Source organism: Antechinus flavipes, chromosome 3 (assembly GCF_016432865.1).
Source record: "Antechinus flavipes isolate AdamAnt ecotype Samford, QLD, Australia chromosome 3, AdamAnt_v2, whole genome shotgun sequence".
Taxonomy (NCBI): Eukaryota; Metazoa; Chordata; class Mammalia; order Dasyuromorphia; family Dasyuridae; genus Antechinus; species Antechinus flavipes.
This window is the reverse complement of record NC_067400.1, coordinates 238,908,234-238,923,575: the sequence shown is the minus strand read 5'-3', so window position 1 is coordinate 238,923,575 and position 15,342 is coordinate 238,908,234. Positions and strand designations below refer to the sequence as shown.

Below are 15,342 nucleotides of genomic sequence, written 5' to 3'. Positions count from 1 at the left end.
TGTGAAATTCTCTATGATTTGTTAAGGATGTTTATACTTGCTAGGTTTTTTTTTTATTGGATTGCAGTATTTAACAGCTATTTTGTTTAAGGATGCAGTGTTTTATTTGTTTCATATTTTATTTTTCCCAATTACATGAAAATAATTTTTAATATTTTTAAATTTTTCAGTTCCAAATTTTCTCCCTCCCTTTCCTTACATATTATTGAGAAGACAAGCAATTTAATATAAAAGATACATGAATAATAATACAAATTTTTTTCCATATTAGTTATGTTGTGAAACAAAAGAGACCCACCAAAAAAACAACCACCACCACCTCAAGGCAAATAAAGGAAGTATTATTTTTGTTTTTTAAGCATCCTTAAATCTGCAGTTAGACTCCATAAATTCTTTCTCTTGGATAAGAGAAAGTCCCTTGGGATTAACTTAGATCATTGTATTGCTTAGAATAATTAAGTCATTCACAGTTGATCATCATATAATATTGCTGTTATTGTATTCAATGTTCTCCTGGTTTTGTTCATCTCACTTTGCATCAGTTCATGCTAAGTACTTCCAGATTATTCTGAGAGCATCCTGCTTGTCATTTCATATAATACAAATTATTTCATGGCAACACTATATCGCATTCCCCAAAGGATGGTCATCCCCTCCATTTTCAATTCTTTGCCACCACTAAAAGAGCTGCTAAAATATTTGTATACAAATATATTCTTCTGGTTTTTGTTTTTTATCTCTTTAACTAGTAGTGGTATTGTTGGACTAAAGGGTATGCACAGTTATGTAGCTCTTTGGCATAGTTTTTGTTTTCTAGAATGGTTGAATCAGTTCACAATAGTGTGTTAATAGCTCACTTTTCCCACATCAGCTTCAATATTTGCCATTTTTTAAATGCAATATTAGCCAATCCAATAGGGGTGGGGTGGTAACTCAGAGTTGTTTTATAGCTTCTCTAATTAATAGTGATTTAGAGAATTTTTTCATATGACTATAGATAGCTTTTGTTACTTCATCTGAAAACTACCTGTTCATATCCTTTAACAATTGGAGGATGACTCTTATTTTTATAAACTTGACTCAGTTCTCTATATATTTGAGAAATAAAGTCTTTATCAGCAAAACATGTTATAAAATTTTTCACAATTATAATTATTGTGTATTTCCCTCCATACTATTTCCTCCCATTTATCTTATTCTCTCTCCCTTTTTACCTTGTCCATCTTTGAAAATGTTTTGCTTCTGATTATCATTTCCTCTAATCTACTCCCTCTTCTATTAGGTCTATCCCTTTGCTTTATCCCCTTCTCCTCCTACTTTTTTATAGAGTAAGATAGATCTTTATACCCAAATATATGTATGTGATTCCCCTCTTTTAACTAATCCCAATGAGTAAGAATGATACTTCTCCAGATCATCTTCCCCATCTCCTCCTAAAAGTTCTTTTGTATTCATTTCATGAGATAATTTACCCTCTTGTATCTCTCCCTTTACTTTTATTTTTCTTTCTTAATACTTTAATTTTTTTTAGATATCATCCCATAAAATTCAACTTACTCTGTGTATATATACTCCTTCTAACTGCCTTAATAATAATAAAGTTCTTAAGTGTTACAAGTATCATCTTTGTATTTTGGATTGTGAATAGTTTGACCTTAATGAATACTTTATAAATTCTCTTTCCTATTTACCTTTTTATGCTTCTTTTGAGTTTTGTATTTGAAACTCAGATTTTCTATTCAGGTCTGTTTTTTTTTTCATCAGGAAGGCAAGAAAACTCTCTGTTTCATTGAATATCATTTTTCTTCTGAAAGATTATTTTTGTACATTATATTACTTATGGTCTAGGGGAGGGAGTGGGGAGAAGGGAAGGAAAAAATTTGGAACACAAGATTTTGAGGATAAATGTTGAAAATTATTTATGTGAATATTTTGAAAATAAAAAATAAAAGGAAAAGGATAATTTTGATTTTGTTGAGTGATTCTTCATTGTAATCCCAGCTCTTTGTACTTCAGATATTCATATTCCAAGTTCTTGAATCTTTTCCCACGGAAATTGCTAAATTTTGAATTATCTGACCTACACCACAATATGTGTATTGGGTCTTTTTTTCTGACTGCTTGCAATATTTTCTTCTTGATCTAGGAGCACTGAGATTTGGTTATAATATTCCTTAGAGTTTTCATTTTGAATCTATTTTGGAAAGTTTTTATTGATTCTTTCAGTTTCTCTTTTACCCTCAGGTTCTAGATTAGACATTTTTCCTTGATTATTTCTTGAAATATGTCACCTGTGTTCTTAGATAGTACAACAATCCTTAAAGAGCTCTCCTTGATCTATTTTCCAGATCAGTTTTCTTCCCAATGAGATATTTTATATTTTCTTCTATTTTTTCATTCTTTTTATTTTGTTTTACTATTTCTTGATGTGTCATGAAGTCATTAGCTTCCACTTGGCCAAAGCTAACCTTTAAGGAATTACTTTCTTTAGTAGGTGTTTTGTATGTCCTTTTCTATTTGGCCAATTCTACTTTTTAAGGACTTCTTTTCTGCCATGAAATTCTATACATCATTTTCATATTTGATCAATTCTGCTTTCTAAAAAGTTTTCTTCAGTGGATTTTTGTGCCTCTTTTATCATTTGATCTATTCTCTTTTTGAAGTTATCATTTTCTTCATTATTTTTTGTGCTTCTTTACTAAGCTATTGACTTTTTTCTTGTATCACTGTCATTTTTTCCAAATTTTTCCTCTATCATTTTTATTTCATTTTTAAACTTCTTTTTGAGGTCTTCCAAGAAAATAATTCACATTTTTTTGAGGCTTTGGAGCTAACATTTTTGACTTACTGCCTTATTCTCGAACAAGAACTCCAACATTTGAACTCCGACACTCTGTGTTTGTGCTTTAATCTTCTCTATTACTATAATAACTTTTTAGGGTCAGGAGATTTCCAACATTGACCCTTGCATTACCTTTTGTTCCAAATTTTCCCCTCCTTTCCCCCACCTTCTTCCCTAGCTGGCAGGTAGTCCAATACACGTTACATATATTGAAATAAATGTTAAATCCAATATATGTTTACATATTTATACAGTTATCTTATTGCACAAGAAAAATCAGATCAAGAAGGAAGAAAAAGGAAAACTGAGAAAGAAAACAAAATACAAGCAAATAATAATAGAGAGAGCAAGAATGCTATGTTGTATTCCACACTCTGTTCCTACAGTTTTCTCTCTAGATGTAGATAGCTCTCTTCATCACTGAACAAGTGGAACTAGTTTGAAGAGAGCCATGTCCATCAGAATTGATCATCATATAATCTTGTTATTGCCATGTATAATGATCTCCTGATTCTGCTCATTTCACTTAGCTTCAGTTCATGTATGACTCTCTAAGACTTTCTGATATCATCCTGCTGGTCATTTCTTATAGAACAATAGTATTCCATAGCATTCATATACAATAATTAATTAAATCACTCACCAATTGATGGGCATCCACTCAGTTTTCAGTTTATTATCACTACAAAAAGGGCTGCCACGAACATTTTTGCTCTTTTAAAATCTCTTTGGGATATAATCCCAGTAGAAACACTGATGATCAAAGGGTATGTACTTTTCAAGCATAGTTCCAAATTGCTCTCCAGAACGGTTGGATCCTTTCACAATACCACCAACAATGTATCAGTGTCCCACTTTTCCCATATTCCTTCCAACATTTGTCATTATCTTTTCCTGTCATCTTAGCCAACCAGACAGGTATGTAGTGGTATCTCAGAGTTGTCTTAATTTACATTTCTCTGATCAATAGTGATTTGGAGCACCTTTTCATGTGGCTACATATAGTTTTAATTTCTTCATCTGAAAATTGTTCATATCCTTTGACTATCAATTAGAGAATGGCTTGAACTATTATAAATTTGAGTCATTTCTCTCTTTATTTTTAAAATAAGGTCTTTATCAGATCTTTTGGGTGTAAAAGTATTTTCCCAATTTATTGCTTCCCTTCTAATCTTGTCTGCATTAGTTTTGTTTGTACAAAAACTTTTTAACTTAATATAATCAAAATTATCTATTTTGTGATCAATAATGGTCAGTAGTTCTTCTTTGGTCACAAATTCCTGCCTCCTCCACAAATTTGAGAGGTAAACTATTTTATGTTTTTCTAATTTGCTTATAATTTCATTCTTTATGTCTAGCTCATGAACTTATTTTGACTGTATCTTTGTATATAATGTTAGGTGGGGGTCTATGCCTAGTTTCTGCCATACTAGCTTTTAATTTTCCCTGTAGTTTTTGTTAAATAGTGAATTCTTATCCCAAAAGCTGGGGCCTTTACGTTTGTCAAATACTAGATTTCTGTAGTCATTGACTGTTTTGTTCTGTGAACCTAACCTGTTCTACTGATCAACTTCTCTATTTCTTAGCCAGTATCAAATGGTTTTGATGACTGTTGCTTTATAATATAGTTTTATATCTGGTACACCTAGACCATCTTCATTTGCTTTTCTCTCCATTAATTCCTTTAAAATTCTTGACCTTTTGTTCTTCCAGATGAGTTTTGTTGTTATTTTTTCTAGGTCAGTAAAATAGTTTCTTGGGAGTTTGATTGGTATAGCACTAAATAAATAGATTAGTTTAAGGAATATTGTCATCTTTATTATATTTGCTTGCCCTGTCCAAGAGCACTTGATATTTTTTCGATTGCTTAGATCTGACTTCATTTGTGTGGAAAGTGTTTTGTAATTTTGCTCGTATAGTTCCTGACTTTCCCTTGGCAGATGGAGTCCCAAATATTTTATACTATTGACAGTTATTTTAAATGGAATTTCTCTTTGTATCTCTTACTATTGGGTTTTGTTAATAGTATATAAAAATATTGATGATTTATATGGTGTGCAGTTGTTTTCAAAGCTAGTTTGAGAACTTTGTGAGCTTTCAGTTCTTCCAAGGTAGTGTAATCTAAGGAAAGGTGTGTACTTCTCTCCTATCCTGTGTTCTAGTCTGTGAATAACCAGAAGCACTCCTTTCCTCCTTCCTGTGACAGGGCCCCTGCTTCCCTGTGACTTCAAGCTCTGGTGTGCAAGTACTTTGGTCACCCTGAGATTATGACCCCAGTCTATTAACCAGATCCAATGTGGGCAATACAACTGCCAGCAAAAGGACTTCTATAAACTCCTTATAACAAGTTGTTATACCTTCTTTCTATCTGTGATCTTGGATCTCTGAAAAAAAGCCAGTTCAGTTGCCCCCAAGGCCTGCTGCTGACTTGTGCTTGGTATGGCCACTGCTGACTTGCCTAAAGGTTCTCTTCTCTGGACTGAACTCAACTCTCAATGAATAACAACATATATTTCCTGCTGAGCTTATAAGTTTTATGGGCATGAAAAATTGTTTCACCCAATCTTTTTGTGGGTTCTGCCTCTCTGGAACTCATTTTGAGGCATTATTTAAAGTTGTTTGACAATGAGATGATTCAGACCAGTTCCGATGATGTTGTGATGAGGAGTCATCTAGACCCAGAGAGAGGACAGTGGGAACTGAGGGTGGATCGCAATATAGCATTTTCACTCTTTATGTTGTTTCCTTGCATTTTTTGCATTTTTCCCTTTTTAATTTGGTTTTTCTTGTGCAGCAAGATAATTGTATAAATATGTTTGCATATGTTGGATTTAACATATTTTACCATATTTAACATTTATTGGATTACTTGCTATGTAGTAGAGTGGGAAGAGAGGGGGAAGGAAATTGGAACATAAGGTTTTGCAAGGGTTAATGTTGAAAATTATCCATGCATATCTTTTGAAAATTAAAAGGTTTTAATAAAAAAGAAGAAAATGAAAGAAAATGAAAAAAAAATAATCCCTTGTTTAGAGAGTAATTTGGGAGAGCTCAAATGAGACCCTGCCTTTTCTCTACAATTTAGGATTAATTCTATCACAGATAAATGTTATAATATTAATACATTTTTTATCATGCAAGAGATTTAGAATTTTGGGGGTAAGTAAATATTAACAATATATTTGTGGAGAAATGATTCACCTTCCCTAACACACCAGCAACAACTTCTGACCAATTGCTATCAACAGGCAAACATACACAGGAGATATAGAGCAGCATTAATCCCTAGACCAACAGTTTTGTTTCTAATCCAGTCCTCAGGGGGGTGGCAGAATGTAAAGTCTTGCTATTGTACTAATTCTTTTTCCTCTTTGCTTCCTTTTATCTCTCCCTCTTTTAGACCACATCTTTGCAGATATGATTTTATACTGAAAGAAAATGTGGCAACAACACTGAAACCACAATCCTGTAACACAACAGAAACGTAGATGAAGTGATATTTCACAATAAATATGAAAATATTGGACTTTATATTGGTCAAGAAATCACAGTGAAGGGAAAATGTGGTAATCTTTCACCAGTATTGAGATTTCCTTTTATAGAAAGATTAATTCCATGTGAAAATAAAATGATCCTGTATTTTGGAGCGATGTTGAAAAGTCAATATGCAGAGAACATAGTAAAATAAAATGGAGTTTCTGAATATAGATTGATATTGTTCAACTCAATTTTGTATTATCTATTCCACAAATAAATATTGTTTTATTACTAAGAATATATTTGGAGAAGGAATGGAAATCTTTAGAATTCTTTCCAAGAGAATTCAATATGCTACTTAAGTGATTTCCAAGTATTTTACTGTTTTAGTAGAATAAATCATTGTTCTTGTTAATAGTACATTTTGTTAGTTTTAAGGTTTAAAAAGCACATTATTTTTCATTACAAAAATCATTTCCATATCATTTAATTCTATTAAGTCATTGGAATGAAGACTACTGTAATACCAAAAATCCTAGAGGAATATACATATTGGTTGAGTGAGATAGCTGAACATATTGCAGTGTAAAAAATATGAATGTAACTGAAAACAAGTGAATTATTTAAAACGATCTGAAGGAATCAAAGACATGGGAAGATATAATTATGCATAAGAAAATAAAATCAATGTGATATAATAGAAAGGGCACTAGATTTGGAGGTAGAAGACTTGGGCTTAGATCCCAGATCTGCCACTTACTTCCTTTATGTTCACTAGGTATTAGTTTCTTCATTAATAAAATGACATAATTTGATTTGATTACCTCTGAAGTCCTGACTTTTGTAAAGATTTTAATTTAATTTTTCAATTAATAAGCATTTATTTTTCTCTCCTTTCCATTGTAACTCCCCCAACTGGTAGAAGTAGGGAAAGGAAGAAAAGAAAAGCCAAACCTTGTAAAAATATGAATAATTGAACAAAACAAATGTACATTGCCAGTGTCCAAATATGCCATATTCTATATTTTCAATCCATCATGGAACAGAAGTACTTTCCAGCTAAAAATTTTGATTCTATAAATCAAAAGAACATTGGTTTACAGACTGGTAATTAATTTGTGATAAAAGTTAAGAGCCATTAGGCAACAGAAATATAGAAAAAAGGAAGAAATAGTAAATATATCCCTTACAGATCATAGACTGATAGAAATAGTGATCAATTTTGTAACCACAAACAAAAGACAGAGTCAAATGCAGAATTAATACAAAATCCTAAATTGTGAGTGATTCAAAGAACAAATCATAGAAATAATGGTTTTATAACCAAAAATGATGATAAAAAATTTGGGGGATGTGGCTAACGATGTTTGGGGCAGGGGGGAATCATATCCCTAAAACATACATTAGAAATAGAAAAAGTGAGGATTAATGAACTGAAAAATTTTTAAGCTAGTATGTCAACAAATAAACAAAAATATAATATTTAATTTCATGGCTAGACTCACCATCTACAGTGATCTTTGAGTCCAATATAAAATATAAATATAAACAAAATAAAATAGCAAAAAAAGATATTAAAAACTGGAAACAAAAAAAAAACCTACTGTAAAAATGGGATAATAAAATTAAATAAATAAATATTAAATAAAATTAATAAATAAATTTAAATTTATAATATTAATAAATAAATTTAAAATAAATAAAATTAAAGCTTGTTCTTTGAAAAGATTAATAATATGACCAAACCTTTAGGCAATTTGATTAAAAAGAAGGCAGAAAAATCAAATGTATAAAATAGCAAATGAATAAAGTGAAATAATAAAACTAGAACTGATATTGAATTCCCTGGTGTGCACACAAACCACTGTGAGGAGTGACTTTTCTACTGGACCTCATGTGATTTTCCCTCCTATTGCAAAGAATTCTGAACAGGCCTTTATTTTTTCTTCAGCATTCCAATCTCTGCCTTCACACTCTGGGACATTAATATACATAGTGACTTCCCATCATCCATTTGTTTTTCTTCTTCAGCTCCCATTATCTAAATATTTACTCTATCTCAGTTACAGGAATAGCTTGTATCATTCATCTCATCATTATTATCAAGTGCTTCACTTCCACCATTTAGACTTTAATTCTGTAACCTGTTTTTAAAAAAAGAAACCCTACCATCTGATTAGCTTGAAGAACTACTGATTGACATCAGGGAAAATGGAAATTTGTCAGCTGGATTTCAACAAAAATTTATGCACAATTGCTGGATGGTATTGACAAATGAGTATAATGATTTAATAAACATAACAGTATGCATTTCTTCCATTTGGATTTGTATATTTATATTTTATATCTCCTTTTGTGTCATCTTTAACATCTTTAAAGTAAAATAGCAAAAAAAAAAAAAAAACTAAACTTAAAATCAGATATTTGCAGTTTATCCAAAAGAATGTTAATACATGATTTTAAAAAACCATATGAATTATATTGTTCTCTCTAAGATATTAGCAATACTTTAATATACAAATACCTTATTACATTAATAAATAAAACAAACTATTTCAAGTTATTGTTTTTAATGTTATCTTATCCTTTATTATTTTTATTTTATTTTCATTTTAATGCATAATATATTAGTATAGTAATATTTACAAACATCTAGTTTGTAAGCAAATACATGTATTTTGAGCATAAATGATTAAAATATCTTTGCTTAAGAGAATATATGATACAGCAATTTTGAGACCCTTAGAGTAAACAACTATCTGAAAATAATAGCATTTGCTGGCCATTATATAATAAATTCTATTGTCAGATTAGATAATCATTAGGTTCTGGCTAGGAAATTATTTAGATTTCTTGCAATTGATACTCAGATATACAGAAGAAAGGAAGAAGTTGAGATCCTGGATCTAGTCTGTTATAGTATATAGGCCAGTCCTAAAGGACTGTTAGTATAATGGTTATAGGGTTTACTTATCTCTCCCACCATCTCTAGCAAGGACAGTTCTATCAAAGATTCTACTTTAGTTGTCAATAAAATTATCATCCCATGGACAGATTGTGGCACTAAATTTCTGATCCAGTGCTAAAGAGTAGTGTTAAGTTTTTGACTCTGAATGCCAAATGGACTCTGAGTAAAGTGGCAACTGAGTTATTCAACTCTCACCACCGGTGAAGATCAAGGATCAAGAATCAAGAGAACAACCTTGATCAATCCCTATCTATTTTTTCAAATGTTAAAGATGTAAATGAAAAGCCAGTCTTAAGAGCCTATGATCTAATTATTGAATATTACTGCAAGCTATGATTCAGCCCTATTTACAATCTATTCTTTTAAAATGCATTTTGAAATTCCTTTGGAAAATAGTGCTAAATTATTTCTAGTTAGGCCAGATCCTTTTTCTAGGGGAATGATATATCTAAAATAGTCCACAAGGAGTCAATAAATAAAAATTCACCAACTTCTGTTTATAAATAGTATCATTTTCCAAGGTAAATATTTATACTAAATTGATGTTTTTTGAGAGTTTCCAGTGCTCTGTACCTTTTGAGTATAAGCCCTAGAATCAGTCTACATTATAGATTAGTATGTCTGTTTGCTTGAATTTTATATGAACACACCAATAAGAATAGAATATTATCAAGTTTTTTTAGGTTAATTGAATAAGAGATTGCTTCTGTTCTTTAAAATACTGAAACAGTATAATAGAATTGGTTTGTTGGTCTGAGATTAAGATTTATGTTTTTAATGAATTATATTATAGCAGGCTTTTACAATATGTAACTTGAAAGCTTTCAACAATGTTCTTAAAAACTGCATTTTGATAGCTATGATAAGACTCAAATGTTTCAATGTTGCATTGGACTCAGTTTAAATAGGAATTCAATACTTTGTTTTCCTCTAAAGCTAAAACAGGAATTTCCATGGAAAGAATATTTCTTTATAAATTCAAGCCATTTCACAGAAAGATAGAAAATCTGCCATAGCTCAGGGCATTTATTTGACTTCCAAAATCCCCATTATAATAATTAATGCATCAAATCCATTAAAATTCCATTATACTTTGTCCCAAAAGGGCTTTTTTTTTTTTCTTTCAGTAAATATTCCATACAAGGAAGACTTTCCTGACATTTGAGAGAAAGAGAAACTTTTAATTGGACCAAAAATGCCCAAAACAGGAGCCTAGTATATTTTATTTTAATATATTTCATTAAAAGAAAGAAAACAATTCAATGAAATGCAATCTTGTCCATTAAATTACTTATTTCCTGATAAATCTTTTCCCTTTACATGTACAAGACATATTGGTTGATTGTTCACGACAAATTGAAAAGATATTCCAACAAAATAGGAAGGAATTCCTCACCCTTCCTCATATCACTAATGGAGTTGATGTTCCTTATTCCAATTGAAATGAAACATTGGGTTCCATGTCAATTACTTTATTCCAACATAAAAGATTTCAAATATTTTTCTTAAAAAGCTGCATTTTGACATCTAAGTTAAAACTCAAATGCTCCAAATAATGGGAGTTCAGTATCTTGTTTCCCTCTAAAGTTAGGCCAGGGATTTACAGGGTAACATTGTAGGGTTTATATATGTGTGTGTGTATATATATGTATATATAGATACACATATATTAATATGGTTTATATATACGTATATTAATAGGATTTATATATATATGTATATTAATAGGGTTTATATATATACATATATTTATGGGGTTTATATATATATATATACACATATATTAATATATACATGGAAAATGCTCCACAGAATGACAGAAAATTGGCTGTTATTCTGGGCATCCCAGTTTTCATCTGGTGCTGATGAATCAAGAAATATTTGTAATTGTTACAAGAGAAAAAATCTTTCTTAGAAGATAAACTTTTGAATGGGAAAAAATTGTTGTTCATCAAGTTTTGCTTCATTAGATTCTATATTCTGCATTAGCCAAGACTGTGTAGGTTTTAGCCTTTGGACTTTTCTCTTTTCTTCAATTGTCAGAAAGGATTTTTTTTGGTAGAACATTTACTGAAAAAGAAAGACCCTTTGAGGGCAAACAAAATCAAATACAGTTTTAATAAACTTGATCCAATGAGAATAACAGTGAAGATCTATTTATTTCCCTATGTGTCAGTGGGAGACTGCCACAGACTTGTTTGAGGGTTTATATTAACTATTTATGTAAAATATGAATATATGTGTATATAAAATATAAAAGATGCTTTATAATCACTATTCTACATGACCAGCTTAGTAGATTAGTTTTTCTAAAAGCAAATTAAGTCTGGCTAATTCATATCGGCCAATAATCATAAAGGAAGAACATTTTTAGAGATTTAGGAATTACAGAGCATTAAAAATTCAGCTCTTAATTCCTACTGGAATGTTCTTAGAGGCTTGAGGTGACACAATAGACATGCTCTAGAGACCTGCCCAAGCTGTACAACTAGGAATTGAAATACTACTCCAAAGCATGTGTTATAAGAATCAATGCAATTACAATTGAATTAGTTTATTTTGGTAGTCTCTGGAGAAAATAATTGAAATTTCACCATACTATCCTATATGTGTTACTTACCACATTAAAGGGTAATTGCCCCCGAAGAGTTTACACTAAATTGGGAGAGAAGAAATAGATCACCTTTTTTTTTTTTTGTCCAATGAGGTTTACTGAAGGATATAAGATATTCTTTTTGACCAGTAGAGGTCTCAGGAGGGCTGGAGTTGAAACAGGATGTTCCTCAGCCTGTTTTTATTTGGGTTTCTATCAGTATGGAAGTAGTTGCTTACATAAAAATAAACAAATAAATAAATAAATAAATCATCAGTAAAAAGTACATTCCTAATAGAGTTGCTTTTTTAACCTCTAAGTAATTTGACCACTTCTAAGGAGGACTGCAGGTTCTTTGGGGAGAAAAAATACAACTTTTGCTTTAAGGATCTTGATATGTTTCTATAAAATCATGTCAATTTATTCACTAAAAGGAAGCTAGCAATTGTAGATTTAAAAGGCATAATACCTGTCCTTATGGGATGAGGATATTATCCTAATCCTTTCCCTTCATACACCTTAGGCTAGGATTTCCTTTAAAGATATTGAAACTTCCCTTGATCAGCTCAGGAAACTAAAGATTCAGATTTTCTATTAATCTTTTTTCTTCGTCATGAATAAAAACAACTTAAAGTTGCATGACCATTTTTCGGGTATGTTCCAATATGGCTTAGAATAGATGGTCACTCAGGTTCTGTCTAACTAAAATTCTGATTCCTTCCAAGTTAATTTCAAATTGTAAATGTCTAAACTTTGGAACCAGTCATCCATTGAAATCCCCACTAATTACACAATTATCTAATCCATCTCATTTTATCTTTTCCATAAGAATAGACCAGAACTTTAGTCCCTAAAGTTGGGCAAATTATTATTTATCTAAGGCATTCCCTTTATTTATCAATTAAGTAATTCTTAAAAAAAAAAAAAAAGAAAGAAAATGAGGTTGGTTTGGTACGAATTATTATTAATTAGGCAATTAGTAGTATAGTGGATAGAAAGTTGGCTGATAATCAGAAAATCCTGATTCAAATGCTAGCTATGTGACTCTGAATAAATCACTTGTCTCTCTACCTCAGTTTCCTCTTAGTATAAAATAGGGATGATAATAATAGCACCTACATTATAAGATTGCTATAGAGTCACATGAGATATGTTTTTTTAAAATAAAAAAGTACTTATCATACTGCCTGGCACATAATAGGTGCTATATAAATGTTTATTATTTTCCTCGAATGTTTGGGGTTTTTAAAAGTTATATGGGTGCTTTTTGTTTTTACACCATAGTCATTTCTAGCTAGGGGTCCTCCTTCCTAAATTGAACCTTCCCTTGTAACAAAAGTAAACAGTCAAGCAAAAACAATAAAATACAAAAAAAAAAAAAAAATACAGTGACCATTCTTGATCATGCCTACAATATTCCATTCTATAGATTCCCACCTCTGAATGAATTTATAAAAGCAACAAAAAATAAAAGCAATGTCATTTTGTGAATATACTACAGATTTTCCAAGCTAATAGAAGATATGAAGGCATTGATATGAAGGCAAATTAGTTTCCAACCATTATTCTTTCACAATCTAGATATTTTTTAAGAAATCTGATTTCATAAGAAACAGAATATTGGATAAAATTCTGACTTTGCTGATAATTTCATTTTTCAAAGGACTGAAGTAGCACCAGGGTGTTATACTGGAATGAGGAGAGATATGCTTTATTATACAAATTCTCAAAAACTTGCTCTAAAATTCAGAAATCTCTGTAAATTGGACAGACAGTAGTAATACTACCTTTATTTTAGCACATCTCTGCCCTTGGAACTATGTTACTGAACTATCTGTCATACTGTTCTTCTGTATTGATGTCATACTTTGAATTGGAGTTTACTGTTGATGTATCAACAATTCCAAAGCAATCATAACAACATGCTTTATTGAATCAGTTTAGTAGCATGAAACAATGGTCTCTTTAAATCCTGCTTTATATTTAATATTTTATTTTGTCTTTTCTTCCTATAGATGTTGAGTTTTAACTAGATTCTGAGTTTGCTTTCATTCAATCTCTTACTAACTGGCTTTAATTAGTCTTTTAATCAATAAATGAATCACTGTAAACAGACTTTAACACATAACACTATATCATTTTCCAGAATCTAGCCCTTACCCTCCACTATCTATAGTTACCAAGATATCTATATATCTTTGCTGCTAATACAGTATCAAAATTCCTTGACACCATTTGTCTGCGAGCCATAGAACTATTTAAAATTTACTTGAAAAGTTATTGTTTTATTCTCGCAAAGACTATAAGCAATCTGTCCCCCTTACAATCCACTGTAGAGATTCTGGATGGATAGATAGATAGATAGATAGATAGATTTTATTTTTGATTAGATGTTAGTAAGCCTCAAACTTAATTGATTATAGAAAATTTTTTCAGCTTGTATGAACATTGAGCAAGAGTTTCAGTAATTGCTATGGCATATATAGCCTTTTATAAATGAAGGATCCTTATAACAATTCTTATTCTCACTGAGGATGGGACTCCTGGAGCAAAACATTTTACCTTAATTTTTAGGGCTACCCTTAAGGGTGTGGAAGTCTCTTTTCTAATGCTAAATGCTTGATGACAGATTAACTGGCTGATTGCAAACATGGTGAATTTAAGCAGAATGATATCCTAAAAATTTTAGATAAAACACTAGCCTTCCATATTTTTGATTGCCCAACCAGGCACATCTTGCCACCCTGACAGTTGCTGGGCTACTTAATTTTAGCTGAATGTTCTCTGCGTGTGTTTCTGGATTTAGTGGCCTTTCCACAAGAGTACGTACATATCATTCCAGCTTCTAACAAAAAGAAAAAATAAAGGGTTCAGGTATAAGACTTACATGTCCAAAAAAGATCAAAGAATATTCTCTACAATCAACCCAGGCCTGAGGAGGATTTCAAACATAGTATGATGTTGCTAGGGGTGTATTAGTAAATATTTAACAACTAGTTCTCCCTGAGGAAAAAAAAGTACATTGGACACACTAAGTTTAATTTGCATTATTAAATTTTCCACCACTTTCTTAAATGTAGAGACAGCCAAGAAAACAATAAACCAAATCCGGATTCATAGCATTTACAATTTCAATGTTCATACTTAAAATTTAAGAATCATCTCTTGGAGCTAGTTCAAGCCAATCCTAGCACAATGCCGCAGGCTACAATCCTCCTAAAACTGAATTGGGGTCATTCCAAAGATGGCTCTGTATGTATGTGTGTATGTGTGTGTGTCTGTGTGTGTTTGGTGTGGGGGGTGGGTGGGTGGAGAAGATAGATGGTAGGTAAATATATATAGGTGAAGTAGGTGTGTCTCATATGTGGGGGCATAATGGGGCAGTTAGATGATTCAATGGATAGAATATCAGGCCTGAAGTCAGGAAGACTCATCTTTATGGGTTCAAATCCAGCCTCAGAT

General features: G+C 31.2%; 1 protein-coding gene across 1 annotated transcript in view; it reads left to right on the top strand.

Moving 5' to 3' along the window:
• LOC127557851 (lipase member I-like) overlaps positions 1 to 6,549 on the top strand; it is a 43,114-nt gene extending 36,565 nt beyond the window's left edge. The window contains exon 9 of the mRNA XM_051991137.1: positions 6,243 to 6,549. Within this exon, the coding sequence (XP_051847097.1) occupies positions 6,243 to 6,330 (88 nt within the window). The 3' untranslated portion in view covers positions 6,331 to 6,549. The remainder of the gene's footprint in view (positions 1 to 6,242) is intronic.
• The last annotated feature ends 8,793 nt before the right edge of the window (positions 6,550 to 15,342 follow it).